The 20488-nt window shown below is 34.0% G+C and overlaps 4 protein-coding genes across 5 annotated transcripts; 1 reads left to right on the top strand and 3 right to left on the bottom strand.

Annotated features, from left to right (window-relative positions):
* The first annotated feature begins 579 nt into the window (after positions 1-579).
* LOC111005911 (uncharacterized protein At2g23090) lies at positions 580-2469 on the top strand. Its single transcript, XM_022277598.2, has 3 exons — positions 580-754; positions 969-1009; positions 2131-2469. Exons 1-3 carry the CDS (start codon positions 682-684, stop codon positions 2248-2250), a joined length of 234 nt encoding a protein of 77 aa, XP_022133290.1. The 5' UTR covers positions 580-681; the 3' UTR covers positions 2251-2469.
* A 759-nt stretch (positions 2470-3228) lies between these two features.
* Positions 3229-9053, bottom strand: LOC111005795 (casein kinase II subunit alpha-2). Its single transcript, XM_088118795.1, has 10 exons — positions 8604-9053; positions 7953-8082; positions 7465-7659; positions 6782-6939; positions 5635-5725; positions 5469-5534; positions 5271-5353; positions 4493-4556; positions 4082-4150; positions 3229-3567 (listed from the first exon to the last, which is right to left on the bottom strand). The coding sequence occupies exons 1-10, from the start codon at positions 8894-8896 to the stop codon at positions 3508-3510; spliced, it is 1209 nt and encodes a 402-aa protein (XP_087974921.1). The 5' UTR covers positions 8897-9053; the 3' UTR covers positions 3229-3507.
* Positions 9054-10029: 976 nt separating this feature from the next.
* On the bottom strand, positions 10030-13929 carry LOC111005910 (Ribonuclease III family protein). Its single transcript, XM_022277597.2, has 5 exons — positions 12922-13929; positions 11509-11713; positions 11183-11383; positions 10787-10873; positions 10030-10659 (listed from the first exon to the last, which is right to left on the bottom strand). The coding sequence occupies exons 1-5, from the start codon at positions 13713-13715 to the stop codon at positions 10342-10344; spliced, it is 1605 nt and encodes a 534-aa protein (XP_022133289.1). The 5' UTR covers positions 13716-13929; the 3' UTR covers positions 10030-10341.
* Positions 13930-15776: 1847 nt separating this feature from the next.
* LOC111005359 (uncharacterized) lies at positions 15777-18532 on the bottom strand. 2 transcript variants are annotated; one of them, XM_022276830.2, is made up of 4 exons: positions 18380-18532; positions 18021-18098; positions 17336-17477; positions 15777-16428 (listed from the first exon to the last, which is right to left on the bottom strand). In XM_022276830.2, exons 3-4 carry the CDS (start codon positions 17414-17416, stop codon positions 15916-15918), a joined length of 594 nt encoding a protein of 197 aa, XP_022132522.1. In that variant the 5' UTR covers positions 17417-17477; positions 18021-18098; positions 18380-18532; the 3' UTR covers positions 15777-15915. The 2 variants fall into 2 exon arrangements, with proteins under 2 accessions (XP_022132522.1, XP_022132523.1); XM_022276831.2 differs by lacking the exon at positions 18380-18532 and having other exon boundaries at positions 18021-18273.
* Positions 18533-20488: the final 1956 nt, after the last annotated feature.

Genomic DNA, 20488 nt, shown 5'->3' on the forward strand with positions numbered 1-20488 from the left:
CATTATTATAAAATATTAGTAAAACAGACATAAATTTAGTGAGGGAAAATACTTGACTCGTTAGTGGTAAAGAGCAATCTTATCCTCACAACCATTTTTATTTTTGACCACTAAGAGAGAGAAATGTAAAAGCAAGACAGTAAATATTAAATCAAATGATAATGAAATATAGGGGCATGTGGTAGATTGTGATCTATCTTGATTCTCAATTTTTTTATTTTAGAAATAATGACAAATTTTTAATAGTTTGTCCAAATATTTTGTTTTGCGAATTTATATGAAAAAGTGTTCTTCTTCTTCTTTTTATTTTTTTATTTTTATATCCCTATATGAAGCAGCGTTGTACTTATTAAAAAAAAAAAAAAAGAAAGGCTACATTTTTTTTCCGTTGAAATAATGAAAAAGCGACCTTTATTCTGCTTGTAAATGGTTCAAAGCATAAGTAAAGTTCAATTGATGCCTCGAAAAAATAAGAAAAAAAGAAATCTTCTAGCCTCATCTCATTGGTCCGTGACCTTTATGCGGGTGATTTGATCAATATCCATCTGACAGCTCCAGCTATAAGATAAACTAACCGCATTGATTGCGCCTTCCGAGTTCCGACCCCTTCCGAGCGAGGACAATCTTTTCTTTGGATTAGGGTTTCAGATTATTGAGGTTCTCTCGGGGTTCCTCGTAGAAATGGGAGGGGGGAACGGCCAGAAAGCGAAGATGGCTCGCGAGAAGAACATGGAGAAGCTGAAAGCTTCTAAGGGTGAGTTTTCTCTCTAATTCTTCGCCTTTAGTTATTTTGTTCTTGGCACTAATCAAAGTAACGACTGTGTTAGGGTGAAATAATTCTAATCGTTTCTTCTGATTTTCTCACCCGAGAATAGGGGGGTGGGGTGGGGAAGACAGCTATTGGGTTATATTATTTTCATTGGCTATTCGGGTTAATTTTGAAAGTTTTCATTGCCTGTGATTCTCAGGAAGTCAGCTTGAATCAAACAAGAAAGCAATGACTATTCAGGTTTGTCTTCTCAGTGCTTGGAGTTATCTTCTTTGTATAAGGATGACTGAGTTCACTTGTCCATAACGATCTTTGTTTGTGTTTATAGGAATTGTTTCTTCTTTCTACAGCGTATGCTTTAGTTTCGAGCTTATGCTGTACTTTTTGATGGTGCAGAATAGTTTATATTTTAAGTCACATTTCAGTATTGAGTCACATTCAATAGGAGGTTTTATTGGATGAGATGATAAGGTTATCTTACATCCGAATGGTAGGCTGGTGTCCAACTGAAGTTAATCTTTCAGTTATCCTTCAGGAAGATAAAATTTATGTTATGGAATATGGAGTTCACAGCTCCATCGTTCAGTCTTTGTTAGGGAGGCGTTGCATCATTTTCTGATGGCTATAGCCTCCAGTTAGTGATGGTTTGAAGCATGCTAACTTCTTGAAAGTCAAAGTCTTAATGTCTGACATGTTTAGATGCTAACATGCCCATAGGCTCAGGCCACAATGGAAGAAATGATTTGTGCTTCCATCATTCAGATGTCCTGTTAGAAATAATGTTTTGGCCTCTCTGTGTTTTATTGTGCTTGATTCCACGACTATCCTTCCTAACCGTTTCTTTTGGTGTATCTTGTTTACATGCTTGTCAATTGGTGAATTTTCTTATATCATTTGAGCTCGAGCAACATAGAACTTGAACTATGATAATTGAAATTCAAGATAACCTTCAAAGAACTGCATTCTGTCCTGTAGATATAGAAGTATGTGAACTGAACTTGTAATCCATGGGTTTGTTGACTAGATTATCCTTTAAAAGCTTGTGACTTTCCGAGCCCTATGTCATTCTTGCTGATAGAGGATTTAAATGAATGATATATTGGCATTGCTTACGACCGTTGTATAAGCTTTTATGACATTCATTCTTGTTTTCCTTTCCCCATGGCTTTTTAACTTCGTATTTTGAATCTGTAGGGCCTTAACATGTAATAGAATTAGTTTAGTTCAGTTCTGCTAATTTTCTCTTGCACTAGTTGCCATGGAGATATATTTCTACCACGATTTTTAGTATTGTGGACGTAAATATTTTTGTCTTATGGGGTGAGGGAATGCTCAAGCATTGTTCGTGAAACTGAATGCAGTGCAAGGTATGCATGCAAACCTTTATCTGCACCACGTCAGAGGTCAAATGCAGGGAACACGCCGAGGCAAAGCACCCAAAATCTGACGTCTATACTTGTTTCCCACATCTTAAAAAATGAAAGAATAAACAAGAAAGAATGGTGTCTGAGGCACATTCCAGTAGCAACCTCGCCTCGTTGTTTGCCTGTGATTCGCCTTTTCGACTCAGTAGCAGGATCCATGATTTCTGAACATGTACTCTGTGTGCGTGCCGTTTAGTATGTAATTGTTTAAGGTATTGCTCTCATGTAACAGAAATTTGACTTTGGATCAATATATTAGTGGTATATTTTCAATGATCTTATTGGACTGGCATATAGTAACTCGTTATAGGGTGGTTTGATTTAGATTCTGTCGATTTTACATTTGTTAGCTCTGGTATCTTCACTCATTTGCAAAATTTGAAATTGACCAATTTGTAGTGATCGATGACGTGAGTTTTTTTTAATATATATATTTGTATCCTAAGACTTCATTGGCTGTCATTTGAGTGGTTTTTCTATTTGTTTAACTGGTAATCAATTGAAAGGAAGGAAGATCTTATCAAGTAGTGCATTTATTTCGGTTTAGAAATTTTTTAATCAGTAGAATTTGATTTATGATTCATGACGTTCAATGCTGTGGTTGATTGTTGTTGGTCATAATATCAATAGAAAATGATGGAAATGGGCTCACTGGGCATCTTAGTTCGCTTTCCATCGCATTTGCTCTTAAGTTTCAAGTGAGAGAGAAGATGGATGCAAAAAGAGTAATCTTGTGGATTAATTTTTATATATCTTTGGACTTTGGCCCTCGATAAGTTTTTAATTGGACATGACAAGGCAGGGCAACTAAGATTGTGCCTTCCCCACCCATCAATTTTAAATTTAGAAGAGAATCTAAACTAACTGAACCTAAAAATTTTCCGGCCGAAAGGGAATAACATCTAAATGATATTACTAGTGGGTTATCATTGCACCATTTGTACAGAGCTGAAAAAGTAACTTGTCGAACATACTCAAAAAAAAAAAAAAAATAAAATAAAATCCTTACGCCATCTTCAAAATAAATTAGAGATCTTGAAAGAAATTATGAACTGGGAAAAAGTATTAAAGTATTGCTTCAGAATTTGCACACAGTATATAGTTACTTTTACTCCAGAACAAGAATAAGCTCGGGGGGTTTACGGTCCATTATGAAAACAAGAAAAGCGACTTAAAAATAATATTTAAGGTATCATTTTTCAGCTTCAATTTCTTAACTATAATACAGGGCAGCTCATACTTCTACCACTTTAACATCCAATAACTGACATCACTCTTCAGTTTATGCAGATACTCCACATAATAATCTAATTACTACTGCGTTCTCATCCTGCTACTTTCAGCAGCTCTCACCTGAGAGAAATATGGATGTGCCTGCACAAGAAACACACGCCTAGCATCACCGAATATGCTATGGTAACAAATCAAATATCTGGTATGAGTCTAATACTGAACCCTTTTTGTAATGAAATTAAAAATATATATATATTGGAAATCTTTCAAGATCAGAATCAGCAAAATACATCTTTACTCTATTTTGGAACTTAAACAACAATATAGTATTAATAATCCTCGAATCCAATGAGTTCTGCTTGTATTAAAAGAAAAAGAAAACTTGTATCCTATAAATAATATAACAAAGAAACACTAGGAATACAAAGATGACTATATTAACCTGGACTAAATCTAGAAGCAGAATCTCGTAAAAATATGTATTTCGTAACCTTACTATCCTTTCATACAAACAAGTAACAACTCTTTACTCGCCTAAATCCAAATGCATCAATGGTTCCAAAAAGGTTTGAAATAGGACCGGGGTAATAGGATCAACATGCTCTTAATTAGCAAATGTGGTGACGCAAAATTTAAATGATAAGAGTTCAAATACCATAGCTTCTCTCGCTGTAAGCCTGTCCTGGTGATCATAGCGAAGAAGCTTATCGAGAAAATCAACAGCCTGCATTCAAGTAGTGACAAAATTCCAAATTTAGAAAAAAAAGAACATAGGTATGTGCATCTTCAGCTCTTAGTTGGATTACTTGGGTAGAAAAAAACAAGCATATTTGAAACAAATATAATGACTAAGAAATTCTTTGTAATAGATTGCTTTTTATTTCTAACATTTTATTGGCAAAGACTGAGACTTTTAGATTTTTGGATGACATCCTTTTCTCTTGAAAATATTCATTAATTTTAATATAAAAAAGAAAGTATCTATGTCAGCGAATAAGTATGGCTGCATTCAGCAGTAAACTGGTGTTAGATGTGCCATTACTTTCCAAAGCATAATATGAATTACCTCTGGAGAAACAAGATGCTGATTGTCTCCATTGATAAATTTAGACCAGGGCTTCCTGCTATGCCTGCAGAAGTATGTGCGAATAGATTCTAATTAATAAATATCCCAATCTACTATATATTAAGTAAACATGGGTATCCAAGGTGATAAGAACACGCACAGCACACAGCTTGACTGATCTGATAACCAAAATTTTATTTTTTTTCATAAGAAACTAAGCTTCATTATACAAAGGAGAGAATACAAAAGGGGAGATGAGATATCCCCACAAGCCAAGGGGTTACAAAAAGGACACCCAATTGGCAAAATTTTGATAAACACCATAATTACAAAAGTCCTTTGTATTAGAAGCTGAAATGGACAAAAAAAATTCTGATGCGTTCCCAAAGAATCACTCTTTCAGCCTTGGAAAAATTCTACTATTCGTCTCCGACCACAACCTCCAAACCAACCCAACCAAACAATATTTGACATCAAAAAACTCATGGAGCATTAATATAATCTAAGATTACACAGGCAACCACCAAAACTTAACTGACAAGCTTAAAAGCACGGGCATTACAATTTATGCCTCAAAACTTTTGAGTGCCCAATATTTTGATCCCTCATTCACTACTTACCTATTCTACAATAGATTTTTTTAAAAAAAAATTATTCTTCAATAAATTAATCATATCTTGGAACATAACTCATTCCTTCTCCACAAGAACCAAACCACTCGCTGAAATTTAAAATACTTGACAAAGAAATATAAAATCAGATCAAATTTTAAACATACCTCCCAACAAGTGCATCAAGCTGAGGATCAAGCTCCAGATGATACTTGTTCAAATATGCATTCAATTCATCCGTCCCAAGAACCTGAAAGTGCATCCAACATCAATAGTTACATCCTTTATTCAGATTCTATTCTATCCTAAAGACCAATGTACAAGAGAATACTTGTAATTTCCACGAAAATCTTTACATACATTACCTTAGCAATTTTTACGAGTTGATCATGATTGTCATGGCCATAAAAGAAAGGTTCCTTGCGAAAAATCTATATAAGAACAAATATGGAAACACTTGCTAAGCACAACTTATGGGTTGAGCAAATTCAGTTTGCTAAGTTCAAAACTTTTGGAAAAGAAAATGCTCACCATTCCAGCAAACATGCAACCAAGGCTCCACATGTCCAGAGAATAATCATAATCTTGCAAATCAACCAACAATTCAGGACCTTTAAAGTATCTGGTAAAGTAGATATAAATTTCATCAATCGATAAAAAGATTCACTTTTAAAGAATGCAGAAAAATTTAGAGGCATTCTTTATAAACCTCAAATCAAATGGCAAAATATCTCAGCTTTCCAATTTAAGAAAAGGTTTTCAAGCATTTAACTAAACCTGTGGGTTTTTTTTTATATCCGCGAGTGTCCGTACCAGCTTGCTCACACCTCAACTAATCTCATGGGACAACCGTTCAACCCTACTACATTTAGTTGCTAAGGTAATTTATAGAATATTAAATCTTAAGCAGGTGGCCACCATGGTTTAACTAACTAAAGCTATGATGGAAAATTGTCAAACAAGCTCCTGAAGTTGAACAAACAAAATCTTCTATAAAGTCTCAAAGAATCTAATATTTGGGGAATAAAAAACATAATGACTCAAACACTTGATCAAACAAAGTAGGAAAATTGCACAAACAACCTATGAAGTATGGTAGTTGTTAAAATTGCGCTCCTAAAATTTCAATGATAAAAATTAAACCCTCAAACTTTCATAAATGAAAAAATTAGACCCCTTAACTTTCAATAGTAAAAATTAAACACTTAAACTTTCATTAGTGAGAAAATTGCACTTCTCTCCCATATATCCTCCTCTCTCTAATTTCTCTCTCCATATTCTCCCTTTTTCTATTTCAAAATATTGGATCCATCTTTGAGTGATTAATTTTTACCATTGGAAGTTTAAGGATGCAATTTTCTCACTTATGAAAGTGTTTAATTTTTACCATGGAAAGTTCAGGGGTCTATTTTTTTTCATTTTATGAAAGTTTGAAGGTTTAATTCTTACCATTTAAGAGTAACAACTACCATACTTCAAGGATAATTTGCATAATTTGCCAAACAAAGTATTTGGGCTTTATCAGGTTAATGTTGTTTAAGTTCTGTGCTGATTCATAGCTGCCCTAAACTTAGTTTGAATTGAATCATACCAAGTTCATGAAACTAAAAAGTAACACTTGTCTATCAATGTTTACACCTAATACAAAAATACAAAATCTGACTTTATTGGATATTACCTTGATGCCACACGAACATTATATTCCTTGCCAGGATGATAAAATTCAGCAAGGCCCCAGTCAATCAAGCGAAGTTTTCGCAACTCATGGTCTATCATAACATTATGAGGTTTGACATCCCTGTGCATTATCCCTTGAGAATGGCAATAATCCAATGCCTGTATTTAAGAAGGAGCTGCATCATATTACTGAGAAGAGACATATACAAGATAATTTAGGTGAAGACCTCATATGTCAGAAGCCCCAGAGTGTTCTTATAGTTATCAAGATCTTTATAACTGAACAGAAGGGGGTACCAACGAAATAAAGGTTATGACTTAACACCACCAACAGTAACAAGTTAAAGATGAACAGCTCTTGGCTAATCAACTTTCTTAAATCATAATCCCAACAGATGCTTTACCATCCCTTTTGTAATTTCACTCATCAATAAAATTGTTTCTTACCAAAAAAAAAAAAAAAAAGAAATAATCCAAGTGAATGAGCAATAGCATTCATGGAATTGATTCATTATTTATTAAATACTAATACCCAAACACCCATGAGTACTAGTTCCTGAACCAAAAACGACGATTCAAACTTAATTCACAGAGGTTTTAATTAGTGATCACTGTACCACTAGATGTTAAAAGATAAAACGGAGAGCTGTAATACGAATATACATTTCCATGACATATGATTACCTTCAGAAGCTCATATATGTAGTAACGTATATCATAATCAGTCAATGTTGGATAAAGTACTTTGAAATCCGTGCTGTTCACGTACTCAAAAATCAAGCTTGGTGTTTTTGAATGCTGATCTCTGACAATATCAAGAAGCTTGACAACATTTGGACCCCCACAGAGGTTTTGAAGTATTTTTATCTCTCTCTTGATCTGAAAAGGATCAACCGAATCTTCAAAATCTATGGCTGATATTATATCATTGAACATATAAAGTCTCAAATAAGAACTCCTAGCATTACAATAGGGCAATGTTCTGCGGCATTGTTGCACACTTTTTAGTCAACAGACAGAAGCCAGAGTAACTTTATATTCCATATTAGATTATATGCTCTTGCCACGCTATTGGAAAATTTACTATTAACATTCTCATAAAAGATATATTGTAAACAAATGGCCATCATAGTGTTTCCCATCTTAAACTGATAGAGACAACTGAAAAATACCTTCTTCTTCTTAACAGGCTTAAGGATCTTGATTATGCACCTCTCATTGTTATTAACATGTATTCCCTCAAATACTTCACTGTATTTTCCTCTTCCAACTTTCCGGACGACCTCATATTCATCTTGATCACTGGGGAAGAGAAAAAGAGAAATCCAGTAAAATATCAGAAAAAGAAGCTCACAATCGAACCAAAAGTTGAAAATAATAGTACAAGTCTAACAATAAAATCTCGAGAACTAATAACGAATGCTCCAGATTCATCCTCCATTTGATTGGAATATAAGTTGGTAAAGAAAACTTCTCCAAATTCAGATCCAGTTCAGTTTTACCAAGTATTGTATAAATTTGTCTCCAGTCTCGGTCTCAACCATCCCCAACTATGCTAGTAGAATATGGAAGAGAGAGAGAGAGAGAGAGAGAAAACCGCGCACATTCAGTTGTACCAACAATTGTAGGAAACCAATTTACTAACAATCATATATGTTATATAGATCATGCTTTGCTGAATACATAATGGGATATCATCCCATCAACCAAGAAAACTGAACAGAATATGTAAGGCTCAACTCAGAGTAGCGACATCATGAAATCAAGTTGCCAAAAAAAAAAAAAAAAAAGAGTCGACCGGAAACTTAGGGTTTTAAACTTACCCCCATTGAACGGCGAGAGATTCGTAATCCCAATAGTCCTTGGGGCGCAGAACATTGACGTCTGCATAAACACGAGCTTTAGACATGGGTGGGTGGTTAGGGCCCAATAATCCGATCAGTGTGATCTTATCGACCAGAGCGCTAACAGCAGAGTTGAAGAAACTGCCGTCGGAAGGAGGTGGAAGGGGAGGGGTGCGTAAGGAAGGAGAGTGCACGACCGGCAGAGGGAGGGCAACGACGGCGCACACTAACAGAAGGCGGAGGCGGAGAGCCGGGAGGCGCGCATGGTTCATGCGGCGCACCACCACCCCATGAGAGAAGGATTGCGCCTCGCAACGACGCGAAGTCCAGAAATATAGAGTCGGCGGCTCAAGTGGCTATTGTAGACGAAATAGAGAGCGCATTATTGCAGTTTGACGCAGAACAACAAACTGGCTTCCGTGTGGGAGTGGCAGGAACCCATTTTATTTGGGTCTCAATTGTGAATGTGCAAGAGACGGCAACTTGTCGGCCATTTTTCTACTCTTTACAATTTCTTTTAAATTAAATTGAAGTCATTAAATCTTTCTTTAAAGTGTTTTTTCTCTAATAAAGTAAAATTTCATGTAACAATTTTTCGGAATTTTACTTCTTTTTTCCTTTTTTCTGTATTGATGAAAAAATATTAAAATAAAAAAGTGTGTTAGTGTTAGTGCTTTGTCGTTTATAACTAAAGATTAATATAACAACGAAGGATTGGAAATTACCTTTTCAATAGTTTTTCCTAAATGGTTTTTTCAACTCTCGGTAATTGATTCCCTAATATATATATATATATGTAGGATCTGAACTTTATTTTAAATTGGAGGGAAAAAAAACCTCATAGTTGCTAGTACTTTATAGAATCTTTTACCGTGTTCTAACAAATCAATGTTTTTTTAATAAAAATAAAAAAAAATATTATGGTATTATTACTCTTTATAATATTTTCTTCTTTTGATAAATTAAAAACGTGAAGATGTGACCGAAGCGAGTATAAAATTGTGAGTTCGATCAAAAGAATGTGAGGATGTGTGGAGTAGAGATTCGACTATCTAATCTTTTGATTAACATAGATTGGTTTATAAATATTCTTTAAAATTATTAAAAAAACCACAATAATATGAATTTAATTTTTATAATTAAAATGTTACATATCAACCAAAATTTAAAAATTTTCCTAATAAAATAAAATTCTTAAATGTTAAAACTGTCCCCCAAGTTGCCATTCACAGTAAAATATAATCTAAATACTCAATATAAAATTGAATTATAAATTCAAATTTATTAACCACCAAAACCTAACTTAACCAGCTAAGATACATATCAACGATCAAAAGGTCAAATTCCACGCTCACGGACTTAAAAAAAAAAGAAAAAAAAAAGTCAAATTCGTTTATGTCATGGATTGGAATTCCAACTATAGAGGATATCGAGCTATCAAATTAAATATCCTACAAAATTTTCAATGCCAAGTTATTATAGGGCCGAGCAATTAATTTGAAGTAAAATTTGAAAAAAAATTAAAAGAAAAATTACAATACAAATATTTCACATCAAGCTTTATCGCCTTGTGTCACATCTACTTCAATTATATGTATCAAGATCTTGCTTCTACAGAGAAGAGAATGAAGGCTGAATGCGAGGATAGAAGAAACAACTCCTTTTCGTTTCCCTTCTTTGCCATTGTTTGCAATTGCATTATCTACCTTGTAGATTCTCAGACGGCTTTAGGTTGGATTTGCTCAAAGTCAAAAACCTCAAACATGAGACGTCTAACATCAGGCTTTCCATAAACTGCATAAGAAAGTCCATGAAGAGCTTGCTGAACAGCCGTGGTAGCTGGGTTTCGAAGCCTCCGATTGTTCTCGTATGCATCTTGAACTTTTTCGGAATAGATGATGAGTTTATGAAGATACTTCTCCCTCAAATACCGCCCGCAGAACTTGTTCATCAGCAATCGCCGGTGCTTCTCCTGCAACCACTTTCCGGGAGCATCTAAATGCTTCATCAACAGTCTCTCAGCCATGACGATATCCTTTGAATGAACACAGTTGGATTGACCCCATAAACTTCTCGATCCAAACATAAAGGGTGAAAAGTAGATGGGATTTACAAAAAGTCAAAGGAGTGTTTCCTCCTAAGACATGTAAGAAAGGTCTTACCTGGATCTTTTGGCCGAGGTATTCTAATCGTTCGTAGCAGAACCGAGGATGCTCAAACTTGTGTTTTGATGGGTGCAAAAAACAGAGCTGCATTTCATTTAAGAAATTGACTGAGATAATTCTTGATCATGCTGGTTAACAGAATTTACATCGCTAACTAAAACCCATTAGATATACATCAAACATCAAGCAGAAGTTACAGATTACACAGAAGTTTGAATTTTCCTCCTTCCCACCTAAGATGTAATTAAGCTCATAATCAGACATCAGCTTTGATAAACATGGCAACAGAGTATCAGACAATAAAAACCGAAATCGAGAATGTAAGTACTATGATCATTATGTGGTTCCGAATGAGGGGAAAGAAAAGTAATGTCTTTGAGGGAGGAGAACTACCTGCAGCCCAAGTCCGAGCTCAATGTTCCTCGCTTCTGTAATGTCCGGAATTTTATCTGAAACAGGTACAGGGTATCCTAGTGCTTGCATGACTTGTGGTCGGCTATCGTAATCCCATATATTTCCCCGGAATCTGTGCATGCCAGGTGGGACACAAGCTCTGAAGAGCCTAGGGTGTGCAAATAGAGCATCTTCGGGAGGCTGAAGAGAAACGAAGGAGGGAAAGAAAACATGAACACAAGAGTCAATTTCATGCCAAAAAAAAGATGAAAACAATAGCATAAAATATAGTTCACTGTGCTATTAAGAATAAACATGAAACTTGCCTTATAGGCAACCATATCTTGCCAGCTGATCTTTTTGTCCTCAAATTCAACAGAGACATAATCTACATCTTCAAGTTGCCTACGTAACCTCGGTTCACATTCCTCTGCATCTGGATCCATTCCAAACACCTCAAAAAGGACCCGATACACTTCTGGCATTCCAAAACACAAGTATATTGCCCCAAACAATGCCCAGAACACAGATCTGCTTGAAGAAAATTGCTTTTAGACTCAAATTTTTTTATATAATCAGTTGAATCAAACTATTTAGAAAAGGGAAACTGTAGGGGTTTCAGTTCCCTGGAGTCACTAATCTAAAAATTAAGTGTAAGATAGTTCACTCAGAAATACAAGGGAAAACAATACCATGGTTCAATGAAAGGAAAAGAAAACAAAATTATACTGGGTCAAACATCCCATAAGTTAACCAGAGTTTGGAAAAAGAAAATTAACAATACATGTTTCACTACAGTAACCTAGCACATGCTGTACCATAAAAAAATGTGAATTTGATAGACCATGACCATGGGAAGTACATAACTGGGTACACAAAATCCAATCTTCCAAGTCCCACCATAGACCAAGTGTCATAGGGCAGTACTTCTCATCATGTTGCATAATCAAGGCAGGCATTACAAAATGTGACAGACCCATGAGCGCCAACTCTGTAACCCATGTTCAAACCCATGACAAGTGGTGGTATCAACAGATTTTCCAAAAAGGGGCAAATGGAAAGCCAAGTTGTTAAAAACTAGATTTATTGATGGGGAAACAAGTTTCTACAAAGGAGCAATGAATTTGGAAGGAAGCCAGATTCGTGGAAGGAGTCCATAACCCACAGGTCAAGGTTCAAGTAGAGAACGTGTGGTGCTAGGACCTCAAAAGTTGAGGTCAACAAAGAATCAACCCCATAACACGAAGCCACCTATAAAAATCCTAAAGAACTTCAAATTAATGCTATGTGCCACATTTTCACTGACAACTAGCTTGAAATTGTCTCTGGTTGGTTTTATGTAGCCTCGTCTTCAACCAGTGCCTACAACCATCACAACTTAGCTAACCTAACTTTTGATTTCCAGGGGCAGGAATGTAGTTAACTGCACTTTTGACTTCACTCTAATCAAATGTGACCTTCCCAATGCCTCTTATACCCCATTAATTCTAATCAATTATACAATGCATTATCATCATATTGCATAATCAGCTTCCCTAAAGAATTTGGTACTTCTAACTCTGATGATCTCGCATTTTGCAATGCCTCTCAAACTTAACATGGGCTTAATACATCAATGGCACAAATTTTCAATCACTTAAACCCAAGAAAGATTACTTACAAAATATCTCATTTATAGCAGCATTTCAGATCGGGAACAAGAAGAATTAAGACCAATGAAAAGACAATACCAAACTTACTTCACAGGTGGTTCACGGTCCTTCCTGATCATCTTATCCATATCATCGTATGGGAATATCAAATTCTGTAAACTGGCAGCTTTAATCCACTTTGGGAGGCTCCTCTTCCCAATTAACGCAAAAACCCGCTCCCTCATTGGACCCGGCGATTCCCTAGGATATCTCTGCAGAAAATACTCTGCTAACGCCAATTCGAGTACATATTGGCCCAAAAACAGTAGCCTTGAGTGCCCCGATCTTATGTGCCGTGCCTTTGTTCTCTCGCACGAGGGATGCTGAAAGGCCAAGTACAACAAAGTGTCAAACTGTTTCGCAGGATTGTCGTCTCCATAATTATCGGATGGCTCGAGTGGGTATCCAAGAGCCTGCTTGGCTTCGAGCAAGTACTCGTCCATCCAAGTTTTATCGGCATTGTTAAGCCGCGAAGATGGCAAACAAGAACTCAATAATGGGAATGATTTGAGGGTTAATTGAGGGCTATTGAGAAACCTTTCCGCTAACTTCTTATCATCTAATGGCGGTCTAAGAATAAACCTTCTTGGGGGCACCCTCTTCTTCGGAGAAGTAGCTCGTTTTCGCTCCGCGAGCTCCTTGAGCAGTCTCTGGGGGTTGTTTTTGGGCAGTTCTTGCTGTGGGTCAACTGCAACGGCAAAAATACGCAAATTTCCCGACGTGGGGTTCGGGAAACTGGGATTATTGGGGTAAATTTTGAAATGAAATGGGGTTAAGGAAGACGAGAAAGAGTAATTAGGAGTAGGGGATGCGAGTTGTACAAAAGAAGAAGAAAGTTCCATTGGTAATGGATACAGAAGGTAACGCTGGGTGGGTTTTCCGGTGAGGTCGGTGGCCGAGCATTAAGAACTTCGGTTAAAAGGAATTGCACATTGCCGATTCGAGGATGGGGAAATCCTCCCTATTGGGCTGGATTTTTCGCCGTTTGTTGCAGGGTTTTGGGAGGGGTTGGGAGAAGAAGAGGAATGGATAAGGCGTGGCGGAGTAGCAATTTCGGAGTTCTGCGAGGGGTTTTCCGTAATTTAGAAAAACGAATTATAGATTTATAAGGGGCTGTCTGGAAATTGGATAGAATACAAGGAGGCTTCCATTTTATTTAGGATTTAGAACAGAGCTATTTTTTAAATTTGTGGTGAAATTATTTAGTACAAATGAATGTTTTGTGGACACTCAAATTACTATCTACAAATCTCTATGATTTTGGAAGGATTAATTCTATCTAAGAAATAAACAATTATTTTGCTCCAAGAAATTCATGATTAAATAATTGTCTAAATATAATTGTTTTAAATTCTTGTCACATCAATTACTCTATTTTAATCCTTTCAATTTTATTTGTTCTACTTTCAATGGTTTTATTTTAAAACCTTAACTTTATATTATAAATCTATCCTCATCCAATAGTTAATTTTTTACCAAATTATTTAATAATAAAATAAATTCTATTAAAAATCAACACCAACACAAATACCCATGACTTTAAATACGCCTCAACTATCTATAACATAAATAGATAGAAGATACATTGATGTCAAATTTGTGTTAAATTTTACTGGAAATTAATAGTAAGGACTAAAATTAATGTTTGTCCAAAGTTTGTTTAGAAGTCTTTGTAGCAAAATAACATAAACGTAAAGTTAAATAATCAATATATAATTTGAGCTACATCTACAGGTTTAATAATCAAATAATATAAAAATAAAAGTTGGTGAAAAATATACCATTTAAACCAAAATATTAAAGAACAAAAACCACTTTATAGCCTAAATTTCACATCTATTTTAAAATATATCACAAAATTTCATTTTTCTTTTAACATAGTATAAGTGTGACCTTTTTATTGTATCTTATTTTATATTTGAGATTGCTATTTATTTTATGCTATTTATAAAAATGTTTTCATATTAAATGATCTAAATTTTACCAATTAATCTAATGTTACTAAACTCCAATAAAAATTATTTATTTCATGCTATTTATAAAAATGCCTCCATGTTTTTTTGTATTTTATGTTTTTATTTTAGAATAAAGGATGAAACAAACAAAACTTAAACAAAACTTGAGCGAAAGAAAGAGGAATAGTCTCCTTTTGAACCAACAAATCGATCTCCTCAGACCACTCTTCTAACGAGATGCATCGAAAAATACCTCCATATTAAATTACCTAAAATTTACCAATTCAACTAATATTATTAGATTTAAACAGAATAAGTACGGCTAACCTTATAGCTCAACGAATTAACACATTTATTTGCAATCAAAAGACAGTGAATTCGAATATGTACTAAAAAAATGAAATTAGTACCCTTTTTATTTTTACAAATTTCCAAATTCCTCCAAGAAAATTTGTCAGCATTTATCTCTTATCACATCAATTCATAAATTGACAAAAAGGACTTGAGATACCTGTACGTATGGTAGAAGTAGAAATTCCTTTTCCCAGATTAACGTATAGTTCAAATCTGTACTATAGGCTTCGGATGAGATCCTTTTTTTTTAAGTACGAAGACTTCACAATACTGTTTTCTTTTTCTTTGCTAAAATTAAAATGCATTAAAAAGAAAACGATTAGATTTTTAGAAAGCCATTCACTTACTAAACTATGATGAGAATCTGCCACTGATTGTACTATTCTTCCAACAACTTGAATCGATAAAATCTCAGTCTCTATCAACTTTATTTCTTTTAGCCGATAATAATATAAACTTATATTTTTTCTGTTAAACCCATGCTTCGTCTCCAATTCACATTAATCATATAGCTTCAAATTCAAAGCGATTTTTCCCCCAAAGTTAAACTTTACAAATGAATACACATCAACACCTCAATATACAAGCAAGAGATGAAGAAGAAGAAAGCTCAATACAACTAAACACCAATCACCCTGTTGATTAGTCAATGAGAAGCAACCCAAAGAAGATGTTCTCATAAAATATTTGATTGAAATGAATGGGGAATTTTTTTTTTTTTATACCTTGAAAATTAAGTCATGTTAAGGCTCACAACTTGAAAAAGCCAAGGAGGGTAATCTAGGATCTTCCTGTCTTCCCTATTACTTGCATTATTTTGGTAGCCTGAGGAAGTTTCAGTTGCCCCCAAAACCTCCATTTCTTGACCTTTAACTTGCTTTGAATCCCCACGTCTTCCCTCATGGCTGGACCCTGTTGAAGAAGAAGAGAGGGTTACTCCTGAATCTGAAGTATTGTAACTTGAAGGCCCTAGAGTTAGTTCGATTTCATTCTCGTTTATGATCTGCAGAACTCCATTGTTGTTGAATTCTGGTTCTTCGTCTTCAGCGGGCTGTTCCAAATCTAGTTTGGTCGTGTGAGTTGATTTGTAGTAACTTTTTGCATCCTGTTCATAAATTTGTCTGAAACATATCTCATTCCTTTTGTCCCAACTCTCTGAATTCCATCCATTTTGATTTTGCCTGCTTTTCTCTACGTTTTTCATCAATGTCTTTTGGGTTCGATATAGCCGATGAAGTTCATGTACCTGCAATAATATGTCTTCCCAGGCTCAGAACAGCTACAGTTAAGATGGCTTCATAATCGCTCAATTAAATTAAAATAACAATAGATTAAAGGTGAAAACAAAAGTAATGTTATAAAAATCAGGGATAAAATGGCAATTACCAAATGAAGGTAGATTAAGAGTGTGTCTAATATGAGTTAAACTAAGCACTCTCGGAAGAAAACTAATTAAATGTTTGGTTTAAAAATTAAAAGTTTTTTGAGCGTTTCTTTAATCTATTTTTAGAATTTATTAAACTATTTTTTATTATTGAAAGTTTTGAAAGTGCTTTTGATCAGTTAAAAGTCGTTAACCCATCTTTAAAATTTCAAAGAGATATTACCAATTTGGTAAAAAATGCTTCTAGCACTCTAATAAGCACTTGAAAAGCATGTCAAAACACTACAGAATAATAACAAGTAGGAATTCACCTAAATAGCTCTCATGGGGAAAAAACATGGACTGAGAAAATTTTAATATGATAAAAAAAAAATTGGTATAAGAAATTTTTTATGTAGCCCATACAAAAATATGACATATGTGTCAAAAACCCTAAATGAAAAATTAACTATCGATCCGATCCCTCCGTTGCCCTGCTACCACAAATCTTAATCTTTTTCTCACTTAAAATGTACCCACCGCACTCTTCTCAGATCGAACCATAAGAAATTCAGAACACCCATATTTAACAATTACCATTAAAAGAAAAGGGGAAAAAAGAACTATCAAAATTATTGAACCAGTAGGATTCCTCAGTTCTTATTAAGATGGCCAGATTGGGAAAAATCTGTGGTCCAAAATGAAGAGATGCATCTTTAACTGTTCAACAACTGCATGGGTGTTTTTGGAAAATTGAAGATCAGAATTGGAAAAAAAAAAAAAAAAATACCTGTTGTTTGAATGTTTCTTCATGTTTTAACATGGCCATCCTCATGTACTCCTTTTCATATGCCTTGGGCAGCTTTTCCATTGGGATTTCAGCCCCTTTTTCTTACCAGATGCAGTCTTTAATCTCGAATCCCCAAAGTAGTCTGAAAAAAAGTGAATTAAACAAACCAAGAAACTTGGTCAGAGATTCAGAATCTGCTTCTAAATTTTTGCCTCAAGAATCATCAATCCAAATGTATCGAGTTCGATAAATTTATTTCCTTCGTAACCACTGGCCAGAAACGCCCATTACGAGTTGGGAATTCAGCAGGTATAATAATGAGGATAAAACAGGCAGTAAGAATTAAATGAAAAACTTGTGATTCAGCCTTTTCATTTGGTCTTTTGTTTGCTATCCTAAATATCCATTTCTCATTCGGTCATTACATCGAGCACTTAATGCGCTCCAAAAATAATCGTTCCATAGGATAAGAAGTCGCTTTCGTAGAAACTCTGTTTTACATTGAAACCAGATGAAGATTCAAACAAAATCGCCCCTAGCTAATTGAAAATTACAATGTCGAAATTGAATCAAAGCTCGAATTAAACACGCAGATCGATCAAGAGAGGAACAAAAACGAACAGGAACTGCTTATATAACATCCTATCTGAAAAAAAACGCGAAAAAAAAAACCCTTCGGAATTACCTGAAACAATCCGTAATCCCAACGGCCGATCAGCTGACCGAATTACAGAATTTCGCATGTATGTCCATTTTCAGGAGACTGCAAAAGAAGGCAGAAGCTAAGATAAAGAGGGGGGAAGAAGAAAAAAAAGAAGAAACAGCTTCATTATCTTCTCCCACGAGTTTGAGCTCCAGTTTCGGAGGTAAAATGATCTTAATCCGTTTGAACAGAGAAAGATCGAACATGGAGGACTCCACCATTCCCCCAATCGCTACTAAATAAATAAAGAAAGAAAGAGGAAAATAATTTGAACTAAAACTAAAGATTCTCTCTCTTTTACCCACTGAGGAACAAGAACAGGAGCAGGAACAGGAACGTACCCAAGTTCTGCGATGTCTGGGGTCAGATTCCAGCCAATCTCCTTCAAGTTTCGTGAAAGATATGCTTCAGAAATAGGCAACACCAGCAGTGCACGAGATTCCAAGTACTTGGTATATATAATTCACATGGACTTCTCCTCCTTAACCTTTTATTTATTTATTTTTTCCTCTCTACGTATTTTATTTTGGGCTTGATACTTTTAGCCTAATTTTGATAACGACTTTATTGGATCTTTCTATAAAAAGAAATGTCACACATTTAATTTGTTTAAAACAATATGATGCTCTCCGACTATTTTGAAAATATATTACTTACTTTGAAAATTTTAATTGTTTATTATTTGGCAGATGATTACATCAAAAAATCGTATAAAGTAAGAAGAAGTTAGCATAAGATCATCTATTGAGTAGATAATTTCAACCAAAAAAATACCCCTTTATTTTTAAACAAATAATTTTAATATTATTCCTGCTTTTAAAAATCCCTTACAGACCACAATATATATTTAATATTTTAAAAATTAACCACAGATTTAAAATCAAATTACATAAAAATAGCCTTTAAAACGTTTTAAAATCCCTTTCCAGTCTCGATTTTCTAAAATTCATACTAGATATATGAAGTATTAAAATAAAATAAATGAATGAATTGGAGATTTTCTTAGTAGCATCGCCCATTTAAGCTATTTTATAAAGTTATAAAAACAAGAAAGAAAATGATGATGGAAATTATATAGACAAAGGGGACTCACATGCAAAGGAGAATTATATGTCACGGAAACAGTTGTCTCAATTATATGTATTAGAATCTTATATTATATCTGTCGATTATTTTAATGTATTTGGGAAATAAATGTCAGATAATTATTACCCATTAAGATAAAGATTGCGATGCTAGGGCCCACCGACAACTCGATAATGGCCGTACAATATAAGTTTACTTCTATGAATAATGGTCCAAAACAAAATAATGAGATGGAGCTGCATTTTCTTGTTTTTTCTTCAAAATTATTGTCTATTTTCTATATTTAATAATTGAAAAGTGAAAATAATGTTGAGGTACAAAAAGTTTCACATCCATATGGAGAATCTGACTACTGTAAATCATTATGGATAACATAGTTTAAACGTCACAATTTCACAAATAGCAATTGTGTCTTTACCCATATCGTCATTCAATAAATATTGTTGGAACTTCATAAATTAAACTATTTATTCATATTTCAAATAATTATTCAATTTTATTGAATACTAAATTAAAAGAAATACATATAGATTAACGATTAAAATTTTAAATCTGAGACGGTTAGAAATACGAACAATATATCTTACATCAGTTATACAAAATGAAATATCACTATTATATTATACAAAATGAAATATCACTATTATATTAGAAGGAAGCTATCTTCGTTCGGTATGACTTGTTAAGCATTTTCAATGAAACAAAAAAAAAAACAAATTCACACAGAGTTTATGCAATGATAAATATTATACCATTGTAAAAATATATATGGAGATGTTAGTGTTGTCTGTAACCGTGTCCATTTAATTAGTCACGGTACTATTAAAAAATTTATAACATGTCTCAAAATCTTTGTGAATGTATCACAATTTAGTCTTTTTTTTTTAAATGTTATTAATATGTTTTTAAAATTTTTAATTTCGTATCTATATCTATTTTAAATCTATTAACTTAAAAGCTTGTGCGAGGCATTTGATAGACTAGGTCCTATATGATTCTTAAATGATACAACATTAAAATTTTAGGTAAGTGTTAAACAATTTACTAACAAATATCTATCATATATAAAATTGAAAATTCAATAGTTCTATTATATACATTATTTTTCAATTTGAGAAACTAAATAAACATAAATTCTAAAAGTTTAAAATGATCCAACTTATAATTTGATATACTTAAATAGCTTAGTTAGAAGTTAAAAATTACTAATCCAAACACACACTATTTGGCATTAAGAATGAGACATGTATTTGTCAAATATAATTCAATAAGTCACAATTAGAGTATTATATATAAAAAAAAGATGGAAATAGAAAACAAAACTATTATACAAATATATAACTCAATTGGTCAGGCAATATGAA

The sequence above is a fragment of the Momordica charantia genome (genome assembly GCF_013281855.1).
Source record: "Momordica charantia cultivar OHB3-1 chromosome 1 unlocalized genomic scaffold, Mcharantia_2.0 BLBB01000001.1, whole genome shotgun sequence".
Taxonomy (NCBI): domain Eukaryota; kingdom Viridiplantae; phylum Streptophyta; class Magnoliopsida; order Cucurbitales; family Cucurbitaceae; genus Momordica; species Momordica charantia.

Bases quoted from the DNA above. Each gene is read 5' to 3' on its own strand.
- LOC111005911 (XM_022277598.2), top strand. From the start codon at position 682: ATGGGAGGGGGGAACGGCCAGAAAGCGAAGATGGCTCGCGAGAAGAAC. The intron at 755-968 runs GTGAGTTTTCTC...TGTGATTCTCAG, and splicing joins GAAGCTGAAAGCTTCTAAGG to GAAGTCAGCTTGAATCAAAC. The intron at 1,010-2,130 runs GTTTGTCTTCTC...AACTGAATGCAG, and splicing joins AGAAAGCAATGACTATTCAG to TGCAAGGTATGCATGCAAAC.
- LOC111005795 (XM_088118795.1), bottom strand. From the start codon at position 8,896: ATGAACCATGCGCGCCTCCCGGCTCTCCGCCTCCGCCTTCTGTTAGTG. The intron at 5,535-5,634 runs GTGAGCATTTTC...GTTCTTATATAG, and splicing joins GTTGCATGTTTGCTGGAATG to ATTTTTCGCAAGGAACCTTT. The intron at 3,568-4,081 runs GTATTTGAACTC...TTTCTTGTGCAG, and splicing joins TTACAGCGAGAGAAGCTATG to GCACATCCATATTTCTCTCA.
- LOC111005910 (XM_022277597.2), bottom strand. From the start codon at position 13,715: ATGGAACTTTCTTCTTCTTTTGTACAACTCGCATCCCCTACTCCTAAT. The intron at 11,714-12,921 runs GTAAGTTTGGTA...TTCTTCAAGCAG, and splicing joins GACCGTGAACCACCTGTGAA to ATCTGTGTTCTGGGCATTGT. The intron at 10,660-10,786 runs GTAAGACCTTTC...GTTCATTCAAAG, and splicing joins ACCTCGGCCAAAAGATCCAG to GATATCGTCATGGCTGAGAG.
- LOC111005359 (XM_022276830.2), bottom strand. From the start codon at position 17,416: ATGGAAAAGCTGCCCAAGGCATATGAAAAGGAGTACATGAGGATGGCC. The intron at 16,429-17,335 runs GTATTTTTTTTT...ATATTATTGCAG, and splicing joins AAGAAACATTCAAACAACAG to GTACATGAACTTCATCGGCT.